This window comes from Saimiri boliviensis, chromosome X, assembly GCF_048565385.1.
Source record: "Saimiri boliviensis isolate mSaiBol1 chromosome X, mSaiBol1.pri, whole genome shotgun sequence".
Classification (NCBI taxonomy): domain Eukaryota; kingdom Metazoa; phylum Chordata; class Mammalia; order Primates; family Cebidae; genus Saimiri; species Saimiri boliviensis.
In genome coordinates, this window is record NC_133470.1 from 53,592,061 (window position 1) to 53,618,988 (window position 26,928).

At 39.9% G+C, this 26,928-nt stretch overlaps 1 protein-coding gene across 3 annotated transcripts in view; it reads right to left on the reverse strand.

Moving 5' to 3' along the window:
- The window catches only part of ARHGEF9 (Cdc42 guanine nucleotide exchange factor 9), a 378,000-nt gene that overhangs the window by 267,251 nt on the left and 83,821 nt on the right, over nt 1-26,928 (reverse strand). For all 3 annotated transcript variants that reach the window (XM_074391854.1, XM_039475471.2, XM_010351684.3), the window contains exon 4: nt 23,009-23,103. In XM_074391854.1, the coding sequence (XP_074247955.1) occupies nt 23,009-23,103 (95 nt within the window). The remainder of the gene's footprint in view (nt 1-23,008; nt 23,104-26,928) is intronic.

Consider the following 26,928-nt stretch of genomic DNA (forward strand, 5'->3'; position numbering starts at 1 on the left):
ACGGGAACTCCCATTTATAAAACCATCAGATCTTGTGAGACTTATTCACAACAACAAGAACAGTATGGGGAAACCTCCAATGTGATTCAATTATCTCCAGCTAGCCCTACCCTTGACACATGATGATTATTACAATTCAGGGTGAGATTTGAGTGGAGACACAGCCAAACCATATTATTCCACCACTGTTCTCTCCCAAATCTAATGCCTTCACATTTCAATATTAATCATGCCTTCCCAACAAACCCCCAAGGTCTTAAATCATTTCAGCACTCACTCAAAAATTCACAGTCCAATGTCTCATCTGAGACAAGGCATGATTCTTCTGCCTATGAGCCTGTAAAATTAAAAGCAAGTTAATTACTTCTTAGACACAATAGAGGTACAGGCATTGGGTAAATACATCTGCTACAAATGGGAGAAATTGGCCAAAATGAGCAGGTTACAGACTCCATGCAAATCCAAAATCCAGCAGGGTAGTCAAATCTTAAAGCTCTGAAACAATCTCCTTTGACTCCATGTCTCACATCCAGGTTATGCTGATGCAAAAGGTGGGCTTCCATTTCCTTGGACAGCTCAACCCCTGTGGCTTTGCAGGGCACAGGCCCCTGGCAAGCTGCTTTCATGGGCTACTTCAAGTGTCTGTGGCTTTTCTTTTTTTCTTTTCTTTTTTTTATTTTTTTTTTTTTATTGCATTTTAGGTTTTGGGGTACATGTGATGAACATGCAAGATTGTTGCACAGGTACACACATGGCAGTGTGCTTTGCTTCCTTCCGTCCCCTCACCTGTATCTGTCATTTCTCCCCATGCTATCTTTTCCCACCTCCCCACCCCCCTGCCCCTCCCCCATTTCCCCCCAACGGATCCCAGTGTGTAGTGCTCCCCTCCCTGTGTCCATGTGTTCTCATTGTTCAACACTCGCCTATGAGCGAGAATATACGGTGTTTGATTTTCTGCTCTTGTGTCAGTTTGCTGAAAATAATGGTTTCCAGGTTCATCCATGTCCCTACAAAGGACATGAACTCATCGTTTTTGATGGCTACATAATATTCCATGGTGTATATGTACCACATTTTCCCTATCCAGTCTATCATCGGTGGGCATTTGGGTTGGTTCCAGGTCTTTGCTATTGTAAACAGTGCTGCAATGAACATTCGTGTGCACGTGTCCTTGTAGTAGAATGATTTATAATCCTTTGGATATATACCCAGTAATGGGATTGCTGGGTCAAATGGGATTTCTATTTTTAGGTCCTTGAGGAATCGCCACACTGTCTTCCACAATGGTTGAATTAATTTACATTCCCACCAACAGTGTAAAAGTGTTCCTATTTCTCCACATCCTCTCCAGCATCTGTTGTTTCCCGATTTTTTAATGATCGCCATTCTAACTGGTGTGAGATGGTATCCCAATGTGGTTTTGATTTGCATTTCTCTGATGACCAGTGATGATGAGCATTTTTTCATATGTTTGTTGGCCTCCCGTATGTCTTCTTTTGTAAAGTATCTGTTCATATCCTTCGCCCATTTTTGAATGGGCTTGTTTGCTTTTTTCTTGTAGATCTGCTTTAGTTCTTTGTAAATTCTGGATATCAGCCCCTTGTCAGATGGGTAGGCTGCAAAAATTTTTTCCCATTCTGTTGGTTGCCGATTCACTCTACTGACTGTTTCCTTTGCCGTGCAGAAGCTGTGGAGTTTGATTAGGTCCCATTTGTCTATTTTGGCTTTTGTTGCCATTGCTTTTGGCGTTTTGGTCATGAAGTCCTTGCCTACACCTATGTCCTGAATGGTTTTGCCTAGATTTTCTTCTAAGGTTTTTATGGTATTAGGTCTGATGTTTAAGTCTTTAATCCATCTGGAGTTAATTTTGGTGTAAGGTGTCAGGAAGGGGTCCTGTTTCTGCTTTCTGCACATGGCTAGCCAGTTTTCCCAACACCATTTATTAAACAGGGAATCCTTTCCCCATTGCTTGTTTTTGTCAGGTTTGTCGAAGATCAGATGGTTGTGGGTATGTTGTATTTCCTCTGAGGCCTCTGTTCTGTTCCATTGGTCTATATCTCTGTTTTGGTACCTGTACCATGCTGTTTTGATTGCTGTAGCCTTATAGTATAGTTTGAAGTCCAGTAGTGTGATGCCTCCTGCTTTCTTCTTTTTGCTTAGAATTGACTTGGCTATGCGGGCTCTCTTTTGGTTCCATATGAAGTTTAAGGTGTTTTTTTCCAGTTCTGTGAAGAAGGTCATTGGTAGCTTGATGGGAATAGCGTTGAATCTGTAAATTACTTTGGGCAGTATGGCCATTTTCACGATGTTGATTCTTCCTAACCATGAACATGGAATGTTTCTCCATCTGTTTGTATCCTCTCTTATTTCGTTGAGCAATGGCTTGTAGTTCTCCTTGAAGAGGTCCTTTACATTCCTTGTTAGTTGTATTCCTATGTACTTTATTCTCTTTGTAGCAATTGTGAATGGCAGTTCGTTCTTGATTTGGCTCTCTTGAAGTCTATTACTGGTGTATAGGAATGCTTGTGATTTTTGCACGTTGATTTTGTATCCTGAGACTTTGCTGAAGTTGTTTATCAGTTTCAGGAGATTTTGGGCTGAGATGATGGGGTCTTCCAGATATACAATCATGTCATCTGCAAATAGAGACAATTTGATTTCCTCCTTTCCAATTTGGATACCCTTTATTTCTTTTTCTTGCCTGATTGCTCTGGCTAAAACTTCCAGTACTATATTGAATAGGAGTGGTGAGAGAGGGCATCCTTGTCTAGTGCCAGATTTCAAAGGGAATGCTTCCAGTTTTTGCCCATTCAGTATGGTATTGGCTGTTGGTTTGTCGTAAATAGCTTTTATTGTTTTGAGATACGTTCCGTCAATACCTAGTTTATTGAGGGTTTTTAGCATAAAGCATTGTTGAATTTTGTCAAAAACCTTCTCTGCATCAATCGAGATAATCATGTGGTTTTTGTCTTTGGTTCTGTTTATGTGGTGGATTACGTTTATGGACTTTCGTATGTTGAACCAGCCTTGCATCCCCGGGATGAATCCTACTTGATCATGGTGGATGAGCTTTTTGATATGCTGTTACAATCGGTTTGCCAGTATTTTATTGAAGATTTTTGCATCTATGTTCATCATGGATATTGGCCTGAAATTTTCTTTTCTTGTTGAGTCTCTGCCGGGTTTTGGTATCAGTATGATGTTTGTCTAGTAAAATGATTTGGGAAGGATTCCCTCTTTTTGGATTGTCTGGAATAGTTTCAGAAGGAATGGTATCAGCTCCTCCTTGTATGTCTGGTAGAATTCAGCTGTGAACCCATCTGGACCTGGGCTTTTTTTGGGTGGTAGGCTCTTTATTGCTGCCTCGACTTCAGACCATGTTATTGGTCTATTCAGGGTTTCGGCTTCTTCCAGGTTTAGGCTTGGGAGGTTGCAGGTGTCCAGGAATTTATCCATTTCTTCCAGGTTTACTAGTTTATGTGCATAGAGTTGTTTGTAATAATCTCTGATGATGGTTTGGATTTCTGTGGAATCTGTGGTGATATCACCTTTATCGTTTTTTATTGCATCGATTTAGTAATTCTCTCTTTTCTTTTTTATTAATCTGGCTAGTGGTCTGTCTATTTTGTTGATCTTTTCAAAAAACCAGCTCCTGGATTTATTGATTTTTTGAAGAGTTTTTTGTGTCTCTATTTCCTTCAGTTCTGCTCTGATCTTAGTTATTTCCTGTCTTCTGCTAGGTTTTGAGTTTTTTTGATCTTGCTCCTTTAGCTCTTTCAATTTTGATGATAGGGTGTCAATTTTAGATCTCTCCTTTCTTCTCATGTGGGCACTCATTGCTATATATTTTCCTCTGGAGACTGCTTTAAATGTGTCCCAGAGATTCTGGTATGTTGTGTCTTCGTTCTCATTGGTTTCGAAGAACATCTTTATTTCTGCCTTCATTTCATTGTTTATCCAGTCAACATTCAAGAGCAAGTTGTTCAGTTTCCATGAAGCTGTGCGGTTCTGAGTTAGTTTCTGCATTCTGAGTTCTAACTCGATTGCACTGTGGTCTGAGAGACTGTTTGTTATGATTTCTGTCCTTTTGCATTTGCTGAGGAGTGATTTATTGCCAATTATGTGGTCAATTTTAGAGTAGGTGTGATGTGGTGCTGAGAAGAATGTGTATTCTGTGGATTTGGGGTGGAGAGTTCTGTAAATGTCTATTAGGTTTGCTTGTTCCAGGTCTGTATTCAGGTCCTGGATATCCTTGTTGATTTTCTGTCTGGTTGATCTGTCTAATATTGACAATGGGGTGTTAGAGTCTCCCACTATTATTGTGTGGGAGTCTAAGTCTCTTTGTAAGTCATTAAGAACTTGCCTTATGTATCTGGGTGCTCCTGTATTTGGTGCGTATATATTTAGGATCGTTAGCTCTTCTTGTTGCATTGATCCTTTTACCATTATGTAATGTCCTTCTTTGTCTCTTTTGATCTTTGTTGCTTTAAAGTCTATTTTATCCGAGATGAGAATTGCAACTCCTGCCTTTTTTTGCTCTCCATTTGCTTGGTAGATCTTCCTCCGTCCCTTTATTTTGAGCCTTTGTGTATCCTTGCATGTAAGATGGGTTTCCTGGATACAGCACACTGATGGGTTTTGGCTTTTTATCCAATTTGCCAGTCTGTGTCTTTTGATTGGGGCATTTAGTCCATTTACATTTAGGGATAGTATTGTTATGTGTGAATTTGATGCTGTCATTTTGATGCTACCTGGCTGTTTTGTTGGTTAGTTGATGCAGATTCTTGATTGTGTTGATGCTTTTTTACCATTTGGTGTGTTTTTGGAGTGGCTGGTACTGGTTGTTCCTTTACATGTGTAGAGCCTCTTTCAGGAGTTCTTGTAGGGCAGGTTTGGTGGTGATGAAATCTCTGAGTGCTTGCTTGTTCACAAAGGATTTTATTTTTCCTTCACTTATGAAGCTTAGTTTGGCTGGATAGGAGATTCTGGGTTGAAAGTTCTTTTCTTTGAGGATGTTGAATATTGGCCCCCAATCTCTTCTGGCTTGTAGGATTTCTGCTGAGAGATCTGCTGTGAGTCTAATGGGCCTCACTTTGTGGGTAACCCGACCTTTCTCTCTGGCTGCCCTTTGGATTTTCTCTTTCATTTCAACCCTGGTGAATCTGACGATTATGTGCCTTGGGGTTGCTCTTCTTGAGGAATATCTTTGTGGTGTTCTCTGTATTTCCTGGATTTGAATATTGGTCTGCCTTGCTAGGTTAGGGAAGTTTTCCTGGATAATATCCTGAAGAGTATTTTCCAGCTTGGATTCATTCTCTTCATCACATTCAGGTACACCTATCAGACGTAGATTAGGTCTTTTCACATAGTCCCACATTTCTTGAAGATTTTGTTCATTCCTTTTTGCGCTTTTTTCTCTGTTCTTGCCTTCTCTTTTTATTTCATTGAGTTGATCTTCGACCTCTGATATCCTTTCTTCTGCTTGGTCAATTCGGCTGTTGAAGCTTGTGCATGCTTCACGAAGTTCTCATGTTGCGTTTTTCAGCTCCATCAATTCATTTATACTCCTCTCTATGCTGTCCATTCTCGTCAGCAGTTTGTCCAATCTTTTTTCAAGGTTCCTGTTTTCTTTGCGATGGGTTAGAACATGTTCTTTTAGCTCATTGTAGTTTCTTACTATCCACCTTCTGAAGTCTGATTCTGTCATTTCATCACCCTCTTTCTCCATCCGGTCTGGTTCCCTTGCTGGTGAGGAGTTGTTATCCCTTTTAGGAGGAGAGGTGTTCTGGTTTCGGGAGTTTTCATCCTTTTTGCGCTGGGTTCTTCCCATTTTTGTGGGTTTATCCACCTGTTGTCTGTCTCTGTCCCAGGGAGTTGGAGCTTTATGAGTTTCCGTTGCACTACTGCCTTTTTTGATTTTTCTTTCAGATCGGACCTGCCCAGCTAGCAGCACGCCTAGCCACTGCCTGCCCGCAGGGGCTTTGCTGAGCTGCTGTGGGCTCCGCCCAGCTGCCCTGAGCTCTTCCCTGTAGTCCTTTTTATAAGGGCGTAGTTAGAACTGTCTCGGCAGTGGTGGCCCTGCCTCTGTTATCGTCTGTGGCTTTTCTAAGTACATGGTACAAACTATTGGTGGATCTAACATTCTGGGGCCTGGAGGATGATTGACTCTCTTCTCATAGCTCCACTAGGCTCCAACCCCACAGTTCCTTTCTCTACTGCCTTAGCAGAGGTTCTCTATGAGGGCCCACCCCTGCAGCACACTTTTGCCTGGATATCCTGGTGTTTCCATACATCTGAAATCTAGGTGGAGGTCCCCAAACCTCAATTCTTCACCTCTGTGCACCCACAGGCTCAACACCAAGTGGAAACTGCCAAAGCTTTGGGCTTGCAGCCTCTGAAGCAATGGCCTGAGCTGTACCTTGATCCCTTTTAGCCACATCTGGAGCAGCTGGGATGGAGAGCACCAAGTTCCTAGGAAGCACACAGCAGGGAGGCCCTGGGTCTGGCCCATGAAACCATTTTTTTTTTCCTCTTAGGCCTCCTGTCCTGTGATGTGAGGGGCTACCAGGAGGGTCTCTGACATGTTCTGAAGACATTTTTCCCATTTTCTTGGTGATTAACATTTGGCTTCTTATTACTTATGCAAGTTCCTGCAGCCAGCTTGAATTTCTCCTTAATTTTTTCTTATTGCATGATCAGGCTGCAAATTTTCTGAACTTTTATGCTCTGTTTCCCTTTTAAAAATAAGTTTCAATTCCAAATCATATATTTGAGAATAAAGCTGAATGTTTCTAAGAACACCCAAGTCACCTCTTGAACACTTTGCTGTTTAGAAATTTCTTCTACCAGATGCTTTAAACCATGTTTCTCAAGTTCAAAATTCCACACACCTCTAGGGCAGGGGCAAAATGCCACCATTCTCTTTGTTAAAACAGCAAGAGTCACCTTTATTCCAGTTCCCACCAAGTTCCTCATCTCTATCTGAGATAACCTAAATTTGGTCAGAGATATTCTCTCGGCTTTAAAGTTCCAAACAAGTCTTTAGAAAGCTCCAAACTTTCCCAAATCTTCCTGTCTTCTAAGCCCACCAAACTGTCTCAACCTCTGCCTGTTACCCAGTTCCAGAGTTGCTCCCACATTTTCTAGTGTCTTTACAGCAGCACTCCACTACCCAGTACCAATTTACTGCATTAGCCCATTCTCATGCTGCTGTAAAGGATGTACCTGAGACTGGGTAATTTATAAAGAAAAGAGGTTTAATTGACTCACAGTGCCACATGGCTGGGGAGACCTCACAATCATGGCTGAAGAAAGAGCAAAGGGACATCTTACATGACAGCAGGCAAAAGGGCTTGTGCAGGGGAACCTCCATTTATAAAACCATCAGATCTTGTGAGACTTATTCACTACCACAAGAACAGTATAGGGGAAACTGCCTCATAATTCAATTATCTCCACTTGGCTCTGACCTTGACATATGGGGAATTCCTACAATTCAAGATGAGATTTGGGTGGGGACACAGCCAAACCATGTTAGGTCCCTTTAAGATCCTGCTCCCACAGGACTTCAAACAAAATGGTACTCAAGTAATGCTTATTAAATAGATGAGAATAGAAAAAATAATCAACCAAGCCCAGATGTAGTCTTTGGCTTCATACAGTTCTGCCTCTGGGCAAGGCCTCATATATCTCTTTAGACTTTCTAATGAAAGAAAGGAGTACAAATGAAACTATTCCAGAAACCCAAGAAAGTTCTATTGGCTATGCTGCCTACAGATGCCCTGCAATCCACAGTAGAAGAAACAGTTCATCAAAAACAGTCCGGAACACTTTGGGAGGCCGAGGCAGGCAGATCACGAGGTCAAGAGATAGAGACCATCCTGGCTAACATGGTGAAACCCCGTCTCTAATAAAAATACAAAAAAAATTAGCTGGGCGTGGTGGAGCACGCCTGTAGTCCCAGTTACTTGGGAGGCTGAGGCAGGAGAATTGCTTGACTCCGGGAGGCGGAGGTTGCAGTGAGCCGAGGTCACGCCACTGCACTCCAGCCTGGCGCGTGGTGGCAGAGTGAGACACTCTGTCTCAAAACAAACAAACAAACAAACAAAAACAACAACAACAACAAAAACAATCCTGGAGGGCATAATCAACATGGTTGACTAAAGATGCCCAGTGTTCACCTACTCCACGATGAAGAACTGAAACAGCAAGTAGGTAATCACCTGTCAAATGAAACATCTAGAGAAGAATACTTAAATCCAGCAAAAAAGCAACAAGGATGTTGTGAAGCAAAGAAGTTTGAGATGGCAGCACAAATAGGGAAGCAAGGCAGCTGGCCCAATTAGTTCAGAGGCATAAAGGACTTCTTTCTGCAGACAAAAACTAAAGGAGAAATTTCCAACAGTACACATTCCCACCATATCTACCATCCTAGCTATAAGAGAGCCCCTCAGCACTAACAGGCCCTGAGTTTAGTATAGACAGCTACCTGGAGTTCATATGAATGCATTGTTCAAGAGAAGGAATTTTCACTGGATTCCACCCCCTGGACCCAACCTGCTGCAGGATAGCACCATTTTGTGAGCAGAACCAATACTGTACTATATGCTGCCCTGAAGCCCACTAGACCCTGCATCTCAACATCTCTTGGACCCCAGAGGCATCGCCTCACATCTACTCAGAGGGCTGCCATATCGTGGTACCCACTGGACCCAGTAGTGTAGCCACATCATAGGCACCCAAGCTGGTACAGCGCCCAACATTCTAGGGAACACACAATCCAGCACATCAGGGAGGCTGCCTCCAGAATACAGGGAATGAAAGAATGTGCTCCCTAGAGCCTGAGAGAAGACTGACTGGGACTACCACTGCCAACAGCAATCCCATACCACTTAAGTAGCGGGATGATACTCACCACTGCACCCTGTCTGGTGACCTATGGATTATCCTGCCTGCCATGCTGTTGACATTACTGGCACCCACCCAACCCAGCAGGGAGCTCAGGGATAGGCAGGCCTCCACACCCTATCCAGGGGCCTGAGTATCTACCCACCCATCCTGCCACTGACACTATCAGCACCCATGCACACCACTGAAGGACCCAAGTACTGCCAAGTACTGACCATCCTGTCCCATTGCCACCCTCATCAGTGCAAACATGCACCATATCCAACTCTGAGGAGCTGCCTGCTTGATGACCCCATCCTCAGCAAAGCCTCACCACTAACAACTTGAGTCTAAGCCAATAAAGAACTCATAGATAATGCTGATGTTGATTACACTTGAAGTAATCATATTGAGACTACATCATAGTGCCCACCCAGAACCAAAGCTAAAGCATGCTGCCCATATGCATTGTAGACACATACACATTAAAAGGCTTTCCCTATGGAAGCTATTCCATAAAATTAGAAGAAACAACAGTTACACCACATGCACAAACATCAATGTGAGAACACAAGGACCATAAATAAGCAATAAAACATAACATATCTAAAAGAACAAAATAATTCCCCAGTAAAAGATATCAACGAAAAAAAAATTGAAATTTCAGAAAAAGAATTCAAAATCATGGTCTTAAGGGAACTCAATGAGATATAAAAGGAAAACAAAGAATACAAAGTAATGGGGGAATTAACTCTGGATCTGAATCAGAAAGTCAACACAGATATAGATATTACATAAAACAGCCAAACAGAAATCCTGGAAGTAAATAATTCAATGCACAAAATTAAAAAAAAAATAGAATTGAGAATATAGATTAGATCAAGCAGAAGAAAGAGTTTTGAACATTACAAAACATCTTTTGAAATAACCCCATTGGACAAGAAAAAAAAAGAAGAAAGAAGAAAGTCTACATAACATGTAGGACACCATTAAGTCAGCAAATGTTTGAATTTGGGGAGTTCCAAAAGGAGAAAAGATGGGAAAAGCATTGAAAACCTATTTATGAAAAAATAGCTTGTAAATTTCCCAAGTCTTGGAATAGGTATAGACATTGAGATACAGGGAAGCTAAAAAGTCCCCAAAGAGACAACCAAAATAAGTCCTCAGTGAGGTACATTATAGTAAAACTCTCAAAAAATGAAGACAAAGAGAGAATTATAAATATAGTAAGAGGAAAGCATCAACTCACACGTAAAAGTAGCCAAATTAGATTAAGGGAAGATTTCTCAACAGAAACCTTAGAGTCCAGGAGACAATAAAATATGATATTCAAAGCGCTGAAAGAAAAATACTGCTAGTCCAGAAGACTATACTAAACAAAGCTATCAGTAATGGAGGAATAATATTTCCCACACAAACAAAAACAGAGGAAATTCATCACCACTAGAATGACCCTACAAGAAATGCTTAAAGAAGTATTTTTATATCTGAAAGTGAAAGGATGATATCTACCATAAAAATGCATGAAAATATAAAACTCACTGGTACAGCAGAAACATAAATGAGAAAGACAAAAGAATCAAACATTTTCAATGCATAAAGCCATCAAATCAGAGATAAAAGTAAGAGAGAAAGAAAGAAATTTAAAAAATACAAAAACCATTAGAAACCAATTGATAAGATAGAAAGAGTAAGTCTTAACTAACAACAACCTTAAATGGAAACAAATTAAATTTCCCAATTTAAAGTTATAGACTGGCTGAATGGATTAACAAAAACATGCCTTGATTACATACTGTCTACAGGAACCTAAATTCTTTTTTTTTTCTTTTGAGACGGAGTTTCGCTCTTGTTACCCAGGCTGGAGTGCAATGGCACGATCTCGGCTCACCGCAACCTCTGCCTCCTGGGTTCAGGCAATTCTCCTGCCTCAGCCTCCTGAGTAGCTGGGATTACAGGTACGCGCCACCATGCCCAGCTAATTTTTTGTATTTTTAGTAGAGACAGGGTTTCACCTTGTTGACCAGGATGGTCTCGATCTCCTGACCTCATGATCCACCCACCTCAGCCTCCCAAAGTGGCTTGAGCCACCTCGCCCGGCTAAGAACCTAACTTCTTTTATAAATACACACATAGACTGAAAGTGAAGAAATGACAAAAGATATTTCAGAGAAACCAAAAGTGAACAGGAGTAGCTGATCTCAGGCAAAAGAGACTTTAAGTCACAAAACATAAAGGAATACATAGATGGTCATATATAATGATAAGGGGATCAATTTATCAAGAGAATATAATGATTATAAATGTATATGCACCCAGTACCAGAACACTCAGATATATAAAGCAAATATTACTAGAGCTCAAAAGAAAAATACAAGCCAATACAATAATAGCTGGGGAATTAATCACCCCATTTTCAACATTGGACAGATCATTTATACAAAAAATCATCAAAGATACATCAAACTTAAATTGGACTATAGGCCAACTGGACCTAACAGATATTTGTAGAACTTTGTATCCAACAGCTACAGAATACACATTATTTTCATAAACACATGGAATACTCCAGAATAGACCATGTGTTAGGCAAGAAAACAAGTCTCAACATATATTTAAAAAATCAATATCATATCAAGTGTCCTTTCAGACCACAGTAGAATAAAACTAGAAATCAATAACAAGAGGAACTCTGAAAACTGTACAAATACAAAGAAATTGAATAAGATGCAGCCAGGCGCGGTGGCTTATACCTGTAATCCCAGCACTTTGGGAGGCCAAGGCAGGTGGATCACAAGGTCAAGAGATCGAGACCACCCTGGCCAACATGGTGAAACCCCATCTCTACTAAAAAATACAAAAATTAGCTGGGCATGGTGGCCTGCACCTGTAGTCCCAGCTGCTTGGGAGGCTGAGGCAGGAGAATTGCTTGAACCCAGGAGGCAGAGAGTGCCGTAAGCCGAGATTGTGCCACTGCACTCCAGCCTGGAGCCTGGCACCAGAACAAGACTGTCTCAAAATAAATAAATAAATAAATAAATAAATAAATAAATAAATAAATAAAATAAAGAAATTAAATAAGATGCTCTTGAGTGACCATGAGGTCAAGAAAGAAATTTAAAGGAAATCAAAAAATTTCTTGAAGCAAAAGAAAATTTAAATACAACGTACCCAAACGGATGGAATACAGCAAAAGCAGTGCTAAGTGGGAATTTTATAGCAATAAATGCCTACAACAGAAAAAGAAGAAAGATTTCACATAAACAACCTATCAATAAACCTCAAGGAAGTAGAAAAGGAAGAACAAACCAAACCCCAAAGTACCAGAAGGAAGAAATGATAAAGATCAGAGCAGAACTAAACAAAAGAAAGAGCTTAAAAAACACAAAATATCAACAAAATTAAAAGCTGCTTTTTTAAAAAGATTAAAAATCAACAAATTAGCTAGACTAAAATCAAAGAGGAAGTGGACAAATCTCTAGGCACATACCATATAGCAAGACTGATCCAGGAAGAAATAGAAAATCCAAACTGACTAATAATGTGTAAAGAAATTGAATCAGTAATAAAAAGTATCCTAACAGACTGGGTGTGGTAGCTCATGCCTGTAATTCCTGCACTTTGGGAGGCCGAGGCAGGTAGATTACTTGAGTTTGGAAGTTGGAGACCAGCCTTGCCAACATGATAAAACCCCATCTCTACTAAAAATATAAAAATTAGCTGGGCTTGGTGGTGTACACTTGTAATCCTAGCTATCTGGGGGGATGAAGCATGAGAATGGCTTGAACCCAGGAGGCGGAGGTTGCAGTGAGCTGAGATGCCACTGCACTCCAGCCTGGGTGGCAGAGAGTGACTCTATCTCAAAACAAAACAAAACAAAAAACAAAATAAAACAAAACAAAACAAGTATCCTAACAATGTAAAGCCAGATAGCTTTACTGCTAAATTCTTCTTAACATTTTTGAAGAACTAATGGCGACTATCCTCAAACTATCCCCCAAAGTTGAAGAGAATAGAATTCTCCCTAACTCGTTTTACAAGGCAAGCATTAGCTTGATGTGAAAACAAAACAACTATATGACAAATAAAACTACAGAACAATATTTCTGAGAAACATAGATGCAAAATTCCTCAACAGAATACTAGCAAACCAAATCCAATGACACATCAAAGAAAAATATGTAATGATTAAGTAAGATTTACTCCAGGGATGCAAGGATGGTTCAATGTATGCAAATCAATAAATATGATACCTCATATTAATATATCAAAACAAAAATTGTATGACCATCTCAAAAGATGCAGAAAAAGCATCTGATAAAATACATGGCTTCTTGTTAAAAACTCTCAATAAACTATGTATAGAAGAAACATACTCAAAACAGTAAAGTCCATATATGACAAACCCACAGATAACATTAAGATGAATGGGGAAAAATGAAGCTCCTTGCCTCTAGATCTGAAACAGGACCAAGATGCTCACTTTTACCACTTTTATTAAACACAGCACTGGAAGTCTGAGCCAGAGCAATTAGACAAGAGAAAAAAATAAATGGTATCTACATTGGAAGGAAGAAGTCAAATTATCCTTTTTTTCCAGATAAAATAATCCTACATTTAGCAAAAACCTTTAGAATAAACAGTTTTTAGCTGCTAAAAATGAGTTTTATAAATGAATTCAAAAAAGTTGCAGAATACATAATTAACATACAAAACTTAGTAATATTTCTATATGCCAACAGTGAATAACCTGAAAAGGAATGCAAGAAAACAATCCCATTAATGATAACTACAAAAAATAAAATAGGAATAAATATAACCAAAGAAATGAAAGATCTTTACAATAAAAACTATAAAACACCAATGAGAGAAATTAAAGACAAAACAGAAAGAATTGAAAAGATATCCCATGGTTCATGGATTGGAAGAACTAATAAATATTATTATAATGTCCATACTGCAAAAAGCAATCTACACATTTGATGTAATCCTTATCAAAATACCAATGATATTCTTCACAGAAATAGAAAAACAAATCCTAAAATTTGTGTGGAACCACAAAGACCCCAAATGGCCAAAGGAATTTTGGTAAAAAAGAAAAAAATCTGGAGGCTTCACATTACCTGACCTCAATAAGCACAACAAAGCTGTAATAACCAAAACAGCATGGTACTGGTGAAAAAATTGACACATTTTCAAATAGAACAGAATAGAGAACCAACAAATAAATTCATGCATTTACAGCCAACTTATTCTTGATAAAGGCATCAAGAACTTACATTGAGGAAAGGACAAACTCTTCAAGAAATTGTTTTATAGTTTTTATTGTAAAGATATTTCATCAAGAACTTACGTTGAGGAAAGGACAGACTCTTCAAGAAATTCTACCAGGAAAACTGGATAATCATATGCAGAAGAATAAAATTAGACTACTATGTCTCACCATATGAAAAGCAAAAAATTATTAAAAATTTAAATGTAATACCCCAGTCTGTGAAACCACTAAAAGAAAACATTGAGGAAACGCTTTAGGACATTGGTTTGAGCAGACTTTTTAGGTAAGACTTCCAAAGCACAGTCAAGAAAAGAAAAAAATAGACAAATGGATTTACCTTGAGCTAAAAAGCTCTGTAAAGTAAAGGAAACGATTAACAGAGAAAAAGGTAACCTACAGAATTGAAGAAAATGTTTGCAAACTATCCTTCTGACAAGAGATTAATAACCAGCATACATAAGGAACTTAAATTAATAGCCAAAAAACAAATAATTCAATTAAAAGAGGGCAAATGATTTGAATAGACATTTCTCAAAAGAAGACATACAAGTGGCTATCCAGGTACATGAAAAAGTGCTCAACATCACTAATCATCAAGGAAATAAAAATTAATACCACAAGGATATATCATTTCACCTCTGTTAAAATGGCTATTATCCAAAAGACCATAAAAATAATAGATGTTGGCAAGGATATAGACAAAGGTGAACACTTGTACACTGTTGGTGAGAATGTAAATTAGTATAGTCACTATGAAGAACCATATGGAGGTTCCTCAAATAACTAAAAATATAAATGTGGTATGATCCAGCAATCCTACTACTGAGTATATATCCAAAAACAAGGAAGTCAGTATGTTGAAGCGATCTGCACTCCCATGTTAATCTCGATATTATTCACCACAACCAAAAAAGGAATCAACCTATCAATGGATGAGTGGTTAAATAACATGTAGTATTTATACAAAATGGAGTATTATTCAGACACAAAAAGAATGAAATCCTGTCATTTGCAGCAACATGGATGAGCATGGAGGATATTAAGTTAAGTGAAATAAGCCAGGTTTAGAAAGACAAATGCTGCGTGTTGTCATACATGGAAGCTTTAAAAGTGGATCTTCTGGGTGTAGAGAATAGAATGGTAGTTACTAGGGCCTAGGATTAGTAAGGAAAAGGAAGTATAAAGAGGGGTTGGTTGATGGGTGCAAAAATACAGTTCGGCCTGGCACAGTGGTTCATTCCTGTAGTCCCAGCACTTTGGGAGGCAGAGGTGGGTGGTTCAAGAGGTCGGGAGTTCAAGACCAGCCTGGCCAACATAGTGAAACCCCATCTCTACTAAAAATACAAAACTTAACCAGGCGTGGTGGCAGGCGCCTGTAGTCACAGCTACTTGAGAGGCTGAGGCAGGAGAATCACTTGAATCAGGAGTCGGGGGTTGCAGTGAACCGAGATTGCCCCACTGCACTTTAGCCTGGGTGACACAGTGAGACTCTCTCTCTCAAAAATAAATAAATAAATAAATAAAATACAGTTAAGTAAAAGCAATAAGTTGTACTGTCAACACAGTCGAATGACTATAGTTAATAATTTATTGCATATTTCAAATTACATAGAAGAGAATATTTAGAATGTTCTCAACTGAAAAAATCTAAATATTTGATATGATGAGTATTTCAATTACTTTTTAAATTATTACATATTGTATTAATGTATTAGAGTATCACATGCACCCATAAATATGTAAAAAATTATTAGGTAGCAATAAATTTTTTTACAGAATAGTCCAGCACTTTTTGAATAGTTTAGCTAGATCTATATAAAGTAGTTGTTCTCAACTTAGATTTCAAAACTATTTGTCACATGCATTATAGTAAATGGAAACAACATTTAAAAGTCATGTACTTCATCTCTCTGCCTTAAGCAAAACTGTACCTAAGAACTTTGAGAAGCTCTGATAAACTAGCAGGAAGAATGGTTCATCAACCTGCCTCAGTCACCTACTGCAGTACCACTCACTACCTATCTTCAAGAAGTTCTAAACTCAGTTCTTCCTATATGTAACAAGAGTAAATGTTCACTAGGCACATATCATGTACCAGATTATTTGTTTTGATATTTATACATATTAATTAATTTAACCCTCAGAGAGACCCTATGAAGTAGGTACTATCATTATCCCTATTTTATGGAAGAGGAATCAGGGACACAAAAAGGCTAAATAATTTGTACCAGGTCACACAAATAATAAATATAAGACCTAAATACTTACATGTTGGGTGTCTAGCTCCAGAGGCAATACTCTTCTTAGCCAGTATGCTGTTCTACACCTCTTATTATATACCAGCCACATTTCTTAGAAAGCAAGCCCTAAAGTTATGCAGAAACTCTCTATCTTGGATCCCTAAGTGAGGCATATTTGCCTACTGGGGAGAAATGCAAGGAGCCTCAGCAGTGCTGTGCCAAGCCATATTGGAGCCCAAGGCAAAAGGAAATAGCAGTAATACTAATCCTGTCTTTATTTAAAAGTTTGATATTTTGTTAATGGTGGATTATCATATTAATTTTGATTTAAAAAAAATATTGTATTAAAATGTTATTTATCCTGATCACTGAATTTTTTTGGTACCCCTTTACATTTTGCCCCCAAGATAAAAGCCTCACTTGCCTCACCCTACTCCCAAACCTGGGACTAAATGAGGCAGAAGAAAAAGAACATCCTTGATCACTTTTTTCTATCTTATGAAGCTCTTGCTATAGACCTTAAGCACCTATTTCCTGAGCAATTCAGACAATAGTTAGGCGTGGTTCTATAAAAACAGCTATTGGGACCTCCTTGGTCACCAGAACATGCCTTTGGTAACACTGGAAAGGACCTGTAAAAGCACTCAGTTGAAACTTCTCATGTCCAGATGAGAAAACTTGACTTCTCCAAACAGAATTAAGCCCTTCTCTAGTCCTATGTTAGAGTCCTTGGTTTCTTCTAAGGCTCAGTGATGGAAGAAACAGAAGGGCCCTCAAGATACCCAAAGCCAGGACTAGGGCCCAGGGCTCTAGACTCTCCATTCCAGGTTTTCTATGGCTTGCCATCAGAAGGACCGCTGGGTCTCTATCCAGCCAGGTTGAAGATGGAAACGAAACCCCTGTCTCACTCCAGAGCCCAACTTCTTTGCCTTATGCCAAGAGGTTGGGTGACGGAAGCAACTCCTTTAAGGAAGGCTTTGGACTGTGCAAAAGTGAGGTTAATTTAGTTCTATAGGCCACAGTGAACTATATAAATTCTAGCAACTTAACAGTTTCATGACAAATATATTACTCCTGGTTTTGAGATTACTACCATCTGAAGCCCCTGTAATATGCAGCCAATGGTAGGGCTGGGAAGAATAGCCTCTACTGCTTCTGCCTTCCTGGGAAAACACGAACGATGAAAAATCCTTCAGGACTCTGGGATAACATCTCTCTGCTACCTGAGCAAAGAATGAAAGCTGGCCTCAATACTGAACTTTTCTCCAACTCCGAACACTGTTTAAAGCCCCAGGATCTTAGGGCTTCATAAGATATTGATTTCTGGCACTCCCTGAAACTTTCCAACTTGACGTCAGGATTATTAACAAGGCTACTAGGATTTTTGCTCTTTGGAACTTCTTTAATATTTTGCAAGAATGTCCACCATCTCATCCATCTATCTTGTAGTTCTCCAAGCCCAGTATACTGGTTCTTATCTCAAAATTTTTGCCCTCTCTTGGCCTGGAAAGAGGTTTCCAATCCTATCCTTCTCGCCTTTTCCCACCTGTTTCAGAACTCCTAATCATTTTTAAAAGAACACCTACTCTGGGATTTAAGATCCAGTCTCTTTCTTTGACTTCTCTAAACATAATTAAGCATTTTTAGTACTGGATTCAAGTATTTTCTTAGGACATATCACAATGCTCTGATTCTTCATTGATGTATGAGTTTCTACTGATTAGACTGTGAACTCCCTGAGAACACAGACATTTAAAATTCAATATTCCAGGATGCAGCACGATTCCTGGAATGGAGATTTCTGAATGAATAAATATGTAAACAAACTTATGAACATGTAGGATAACATGGAAATTCATTTCACTTGCCTGTAAGGTCACAAGATTCAGAATATAGATTATTATTGTCTGTATACCTTTTTCAAGACAAATTAGTTATTAATTATTATCAGTTTTAAAAATATGGCACAATTATAGATATAGAGAAGAGATCAGTGGCTGCTAAGGGGGGGAGTGATGAAAATGTTCTACATCACAACTGTGTTATGGTTATGTGACTATACAAATTTGTCAAAATGCATCAAATTATATACTTGGTAATTTTAATTATGTGTAAATTACAGATTAATAAAGCTGACTCAAAATTATATGAATTCTCAGCAGGAAAGGAGCTTTGACATCCAAAGCCAAGAGAATAATCCAGGTGGCTATAGTAAAAGAACACAGACCTAATTGTCAAGATACCAGTTTCTAAATCTGGTTCTTCCAGGTTTAGGTGATCTAAAATAAGCAGTTTAACCTCTCTGAGACTCATCCTTCTGCCTCTATTAAATAGAGACAATAATATCTCCTTTGTCCCCCCATAGTGTGGGGCTCCAATGAGATAACAGATGTGGCCGGACTTTGAACAGCTCAACACTTTTGTTATTATGCCCAGAATACATAATCTGTACAGCCAAAATTTAACCAGATTCAGAGCATAGTTTGCCTAGAACTCAGAGTGAAGGGAAACAGACAAGATCCTGAATTCAGAGCTCACCCCAGCTCTTCTGAAACAATTTCTTCTCATTAATAGATTAATACATTTCCTTTTAAAATATATTATTTTTAGGCTAGACTTGGAGGGAAAAGGAGACTGGCCAATTTTAACTTGTGGAAGAAGGTTTGGCCAGATTTTTGAAAGATGACACACAAGGGTTGCAAAAGAGAAAACAAATAACTGAGAGAGAGACAAAACAGAATCTTCCCTCAGAGTGCTAGAGGTTTGTCTGGGTGCTGGTCTTGCTTCCAGAGTGTCTCCACAAGAGCTTCCTGACTTGGTAAGATGGGGCCACTGCCACAGCGGGTTTTCTTAGCCGAGATCATTAGCTGATGCTCAGCCTACCAAAGCCATAGCCAGACAAGCTGGAGATCCAGAAAAGGCAGCAAGTGGTAGGGGTGGTACAGGCAGAATATGACTAGATCTATATGCTTTGAGACCTACTGCAGATATCCTGGCATCTTCCTCAAGTGGGGATATGAAGTAAGTATCAGGTCTCTGGGCTTTGGGAAACAAGGCCCACCCAGACTGATATCAACCTGCGTTTTGACCTTAACGAAGTCCTTTCTTTTGTTTCAGCTTCATTTCCTCATCTGACAAATGAAGATTACTCAGTGTTCTCCGGTTACTTGTGATGCACTGATATGATTTGGCTGTGTCAGCAACAAAATCCCATCTTAAATTTTAGCTCCCATAATTCCCACGTCATGGGAGGAACCTGGTGGGAAATAACTGAATCAAGGGGTGGTTTTTTTCCCCCCTTACTGCTCTTGTGATAGTGAATAAGTCTCATGAGATATGATGGTTTTATAAGGGGTTTCCCTTTTCGCATGGCTCTCTTTCTGTCTTGTCTGCTACAATGTAAGGTGTGAATTTGCTCTTCCTTTGACTTCCACCATGATTGTGAGGCCTCCCCAGTCACCTAGAACTGTGAGTCCATTAAATCTCTTTTCTTTAAAAATTACCCAGTTGCAGGTATGTCTTCATTAGCAGCACGAGAACAAAATAATACAGTAAATTGGTACTCGTAGAGTGGGGTGCTGCTGTAAAGATATCAAAAAATGTGGAAGCGACTTTGGAGCTGGATGACAGGCAGAGGTTAGAACAGTTTGGAGGACTCAAACTGTTGAAATGAGAGAAAATGAGATTTGGGAGGGCCCAGGGGTGAAATAATGTGGCTTGGCTGTGTCCCCATCTAAATCTCATCTTGAATTTTAGCTCCCATAATTTTCATGTGTTGTGGGAGGGACCTGGTGGGAGATAATTAAATCTTGAGGACAGTGTCTGCATACTGTACTCATGGTAGTGAATAAGTCTCATGAGATCAGAAGGTTTTATAAGAGGATTCCCCTTTTGCTTGGCTCTTATTCTCTCTTGTCTGCCACCATGTATGACAGGTATTTGCTTCTCCTTTGCCTTCCACCATGATTATGAGGCCTCCTCAGCCATGTGGAACTGTGAGTCCATTAAACCCCTTTCCTTTATAATTTACCCAGTCTCAGGTATGTCTTTATTGGCAGCATGAGAATAGACTAATATAGAAACCCACGTAAAAAGTTGCTTCCTTTCACTCCTAGTGCTATTAGTAGGAAACCAGCTTGAACTGGTCTCAGGGGACAGGAAGAGAAGCTTTTTCCTGGTCATGTACCACCTGCCATCTGACCAGGCCACCTCCCTCTCCTACGCCTATTTCATTACTTCTCATTATTCAGAGTGCAGCTCAAATTCCACCCTCTCTAAGAAGTCATGAATACTGCAGACTACCACATAGCTAGAACCTTTGTTGTAACTTATCTTGTATTAGTCCCTTGAAAAACTGTTTTACTCCCAATTCTGGATTCTCCTGGGTTCTGAAAGACAAAGTAGAGTGGAGCTGTGAAAGCAGACATGTAGTTTTTGCCTCCTGATTTGGAATCATACAGAGACATCAGGTTTTAACTCTACCACTTACTGGCAGGGTGACACTAGGAAAGTCATGTCATCTTTTTGAGTCTCGGAGTTTTAATGTACAAAATGGAGATGATATTAATTGGCAGCACTGCCATGAGGTCAAATGAAACATTGGATTTGCAAGCATTTTGTAACATGCCACAAGGGCTTATCAGAGCTGCAAAAACTGTTTCTCAAGCATTTCAAGTCCTTGAATACCACGGAGCCCCTGAAAGCTTTCCTGGTGACTCAAATCACTCCTCTAAAGCCCTCACCATGGAATATTTACCTTTTTGGAACCACCTACGTGGATTTTCTCTTTTGGAGCCTTACAAATGTTGGCTTTCCCAGGACAAGGGCCCTATCATGAAGACTAATTCCTGTACTTGAGCATACATAATTTCTTTTTTTATTTATTTTTGTTTTTGAGATGGAGTCTCACTCTGTCACCAAGGCTGGAGTGCAATGGCAAGATCTCAGTACACGGTAACCTCCACCTCCCGGGTTCAAGTTATTCTCTGCCTCAGCCTCCTGAGTAGCTGGGATTACATGCTCCTGCAACCATGCCCAGCTAACTTATTTTTGTATTTTTAGTAGAGATGGGATTTCACCATATTGGCCAAGCTGGTCTTGAACTTCTGACTTCAAGCGATCCATCCGTTTTGGCCTCCCAAAGTGCTAGGATTACAGGTATGAGCCACTGTAACTGGTCAAGCACACATAATTTCTGATTAGAAAGAAGCTGGTTATCTGCCCCCAAGTGAAAAGAGACCTAGCATAGAAACCAGGCTAAAATGAAAATAAATGTTTAGACCCACTTATTGGTGATCTTTTTCTCAGTAATGGACAAGCCTGAGTCTGGACCAAGAAAACCAAGTGAGGGAAGTCTGGCAAGAGGACAACTGAGCAGGAGGCAGAAAACAAGAGAATTCAAGCCACGTGTCATTAAACTTTTCCTATGGGCCTCAGGTTGCAATTCCTAAACCAAAAAAAAATAAAGGAAACAAAAATTTTTAAAAATCTTAACTTCATGTTACATCTCCCTGGCCAAGAATATCTATGTGGTGGCTTCCACAAAACAGGCCTAAGTTGCTCTGACTATAAACCTGTTTCTGAGTGGCAATATTCAAATTGGAGGGTGGCAGCAGTAAAAGCTAAGCCAGTAGTCCAGATATACCCAAAGCTTGCACTCTCAGCTGTTATTGCTCACCAGAGTTTAGCCACAGATCTGTAGCCTTATGTGTCCAAACACACTTGCTCCCAGACAAACTATGCAGCAACACAGACAGACACTGAAAGGCAGATATCTGTACACACCCTCAGCAAGGAGATACAAATAGACAAGCCCGTAGACTCAAACACATACAAAAAGGCATCAGATGTCAAAACAGCCAAAGATACACTCAGACAAAAGAATAGATAGATAGATAGACAGACAGACAGATAGACACAAGCACACACAATAGACAATTAAAAATATCACATTGTAGTTCATGCTCAGGGACATCCACACATTCACCAAAGAAATACTGTAATAGGTGTGCCATGGGCAAAGATGCATAGATAGACATATGGACAGACATGCATGTGCACAGAGATATACCAATAAAGCTACACTTAGAAAGGTCCATAGAAGTGCCCAACAGACAGGGATATAAAGACATCAAGGTAAAGAAGCCTGCTAACATTGACCTCCCAAGCACTAGCTTTTATATCTCCATTTATAAAACATCTTCTCTAAAAGAATGTCCATAAATATGTCACCAGTTAGCTCTGAAGAAGATCATGAACCCAAAGAATGTAATAAAAGCAAACCAAAGTACTCAGAGTTTAAAATTTCACAGCTCCTCCATCTGCCACAGCAAAGGCAGCCAAAGAAAATGGCAGCAGCAAGCTGTATGGAAGCCATAAAACGTCCTTGATTTACCTCATGTAAAAATTAACCTCAGGGAAAAATTGTTAATGCTCCCAACTTTTATGCAGCCATAAAATGGCTCAAAAACCTGTTTTAAAAATGGCTTCCATTCCACATGGTGGAAGTTTCAATACTTGCAATATGTTTAGGAAGAGAGAAGCTTAGAGGAGATAAATGGTGCTAGAGAACAGGCAAGTTCCAAAGAAACTAAGAAAGGGGTCTTACTTCATTAACTGGCTTGTTTCCTGATCCCTGGGGCTTCCAGTATTCACCAATGTTCTTGTGGGTTTCTAGCATCTTGGAGCCCTTGTCCAGGTTACCTGTGGTGAAAGAATACTCTTTAGGTTGAGACCAAACTTAAGCTCCTTTGGGAGAAACTTGGTTGCTGATCACCCTGGTCCACCTTGCAGAACCACCAGGATTGGGGTGGTGGAGCATGATAGGGAAGGGTATACTCATATAAAGCCAGCAATAGAGAGAAAGAGGGCCAAAATTATTCAAGAAGAAATCCATAACCAGTATTTGAAGTATGCTGGGGCTTGTTCCATTGCTCAGGGAATATCTTGGAAAAAGAAGAACTGCAGGCTCCTGCCTGGAATTATAAAGTAAGAATTCCAGTTCCTAACAATTCTCTATTATCTGAAGTCTTAGGTGACATAAAGAGCCTGGTTAATTAAAATATAAAAACATTGGCAAAACCTTGTTTCCACCAATAGCTCTAATTGTTTGCCCTTCCCAACACTTCCCCAGAGCAACATAAACAGTCCTAAAATTTCACCCCTTTCTGTAACTCACTCACTAAGAGGAAATGTGAGCAGTAGATGCATCTAAAAACCATGCAGTAAGAGGAAAAACCAATGATATATCTAATCAGACCCAATTAGAGAATAAAATTTGTGTTCCTAGAACAGCCAAACAGCAATGCTTCCATTTCCAAAATAAGGATACTAAGGCTCACAGGAGGGGAATGACTGGAACTGACTAAACAGACAAAAATTATATTGTAGTCATAATATAATACACACAAACACACACAGAAATTCAGCAACATAACTCAGGTCTCCTGACACCTGGCTCAGTTATCAATGTGGCTAATTGCTACCACCAACTGAAAAATACTCAAATAAAGAGTAAAAATACACCAGCTCTTCTTACCTGCTCAGAAACCAGTGTCCTAGTTAAGATTCGATCCAGTGGTGTTAGAGTATTCTACGTGTAACCTAAAACCCTCTAGATCAAGACCAACCCAGAGCCACCCCTATTGGGAGGGACATAGCCTCAGTGGGACAGGATTTCAATGCCTCTGCCTAAACAGGCTTCTGAGTCAGCCCAGTCTCAAATTGAGTAGAGTACAGCCAATATGTGAGGTGACATGTGTGTGAGTATGATTGCAGAGGGGATGTTTCTGGGATCATGTTTTGTTAGGATTTCTTAAATATAAGAACCACTCCTACTTGATTTGGAAAGCAAATCTTAAAACTTAATATTGGTATCAACAAATATTCATGGGTTATAAACTATGTACCTATCCAGCCCAGGCCTAGATAAGCATAAGGCATGCTCCTATCTCTGTCTCATTTATTGTTATTGTCTTTAGTATCATTGCTATCTGGTTGTATAGCACCTCAGAGCTTATAAGGCACTTTTAGTTTGTTAGTTCTTTTTAGCCTACAGTATTGCCTGTGATGTATAAACTATTAACCCAAGGTTACAAGTAAGAAAACTGAGGCTCAAAGAGGTAAAGTGACCTATTCCTGGTCATACAGATAGTAAGAAGCACAGCCAAAATTCAAATCTAAGCATGCCTGACTTCAAAACTGTTGTCCTTTCCAGCACCAGATTGTCAGAAGGCAGACTCCACTGACTTCTCTATTTTGCTTAATCAATGTTTGTCGAATGAGCAAGTGAGTGAGTCAATAATTAGAAGCAGCAGCTCACATACTAGGGCAGATTCAGGTTGGACCCACAGTGAGCAAAGTTCTTCGACATACGGAATTGGTGGAGGGCAACGGGGAGAAGAAATAAACTGCCATTGCTGAGTACTCCTGTGTGCTAGGAACTGTGCTAAGAGCATCAATAGATTCTATTTCATGTGAAGATGTTATTCAGCATCCCATTTCTCAGATTGAGAAACTGAGGTCCAGAGAGGTTATGCAAATTGCCCAAGGTTGCAGAACAAATATTTGAACCTGAATGTGTTCAACCCCAAAGTTGATCCTCTTTCCACCATACTGGTCTGCCTTGGAAATCTCCAGATTAAAAGCTTAGAGGGAGGGGCTTATAAGAGTATGCGTAGAATAAGGTAGAAGAACAGAATTTGAGCTAATCATGACATAAATATGATTCTTGGATCCCATAGCCAGGAGGGTCAGAGATATAAGAACTACATGACAACTGGCTTTCAAAATGGAGTCTGATGCCATCCTCCTTCCCAGGAATATTTTTAGTCCCTTAGTTGGGACCTTAAGAATCAGAGCTGCAACATGAGAGCCACTTATATCCCAGAGGTGAGAGTGACTGCTGAGGTGATGGCAGGACATGAGCCAATCTCAGGTATATATTTTCCTACTCATGGCATATAAATAAGCCCAGAGAAATCACTGGGATAAGGACTATTAGCCACATCTCTGCAGCTCCCCCACCCCATCCTACCAGCAGCTGTCACCTGCTTCTGACAATCAGAAGGATGGTAGACAGGACCTATCTGATTCACTTGGCAGTGGAATGGTAGCAGTTGCTCAAAAGCCTTCAAATTGCTAGGTGGTAGGTCCACTTCCTTAGAGGAATGGAGGGAGAAGAGGAATAGCTGTGACTATATTCCTTTTATTAGATCCTCCCAGCATGACCTCCTAGGGGATTATGAGAGACTGCCTTATCCTAAGGCAGGGGAATTAGAAAATATGGCAGACATCTGCTGATGCCTTGATGTCTTGATTTACACCTACTACCTGCAGTCTCCTTAGGGGACAGCAGTGGCTGGCAATTCCAGATGAGATTGAATGGAACCTGAGGCTTGGTATCTCCACATTTAAGACTTGGCCTAGGAGTGAAGTAAAATCACATTCTGGCATGATGAAAAGTCATGAGGTTGAAGCCCTGAATTACAACCCTGCTATAAATTGAGTGACCTTGGACAGGTAGTCCCATCCCCTGTCTGATCCTGTTTCCCCATCTGCAAAATGAGAGGACGATGTGACCTCTAAGTGCTCTCCTAGTTCTGACAGTAAAGGATTATCTCCCTGGCCTCAGAATTCTCTTTATTCTTACTGCTTCCCTAGCTTCTGGGGATTTCTGAGGAAAATGATTCCACAGAAGACTGAAGCCAGTGATTTCTTTGGCTCCTACCTTCCTGGAATGCTGGGAAGGAGCCACTGGGTTGGAGATAAGCTCTGAGTCAAAGCATCCCACATGTCCCTCACACATGGAGTAAGAAGAATAAAGAAAGAAATAGGAGGAGGAGAAGCAGTTCCAGAAGAGCTACAAGTCCTTCAGGGCTAAGGCAATCTTTGAGGCATGGGGAAATAAAACTGGTGCTCTTAGAAATTTTAGAGACGTTAGAAAGAAACCTTTAGAAAGGAATACTGTGAGGTCCTGAGAATCACAGCATTCATGCAAATTGTGTTGCTGTAAAAGGGCATAGGAGTGGTTAAGATGTGGTGTAAGGCAAAGGGATCCAAAAGCATGGATTCCTTCCATTTGTGGCAGAAGGTAGTGTTTGTAAATGACAAATATTTGGCAGGCGGTGCCCATGGGCTGTCTGAAAGGGCATATTCTGAAGTTCTTGGAGGTAACTGAAGTGTTAAGTGTCTGGATTTTGAGTGCTTTAAGTGAAGCTGCCTTGAGCCTTGAGGAGTTTTCCATAGTTGATGGTCAGTGAAGAGGGTGGGATTTGAAACCCAAAGAGAACACATCTGTGTAAGATAGAAGACAAGCAGTGTTAGAATGACCCCATGTGGGGTTTGCATTATGGGACTTGTCCCTTTGAGGCCAGCAGGGTGTATATAAGATCACTGTAAAGAGGGTGAAGAGTGTATATGAGTTCTGAAAGCATTAGGTACAGAGGGCCTGAGGGGGAAAAAAACCCCGTGAGACTTTGAGAAGAATAAGATATTTTAGTACTTTGACTTAATAAGTACCCCAATAAG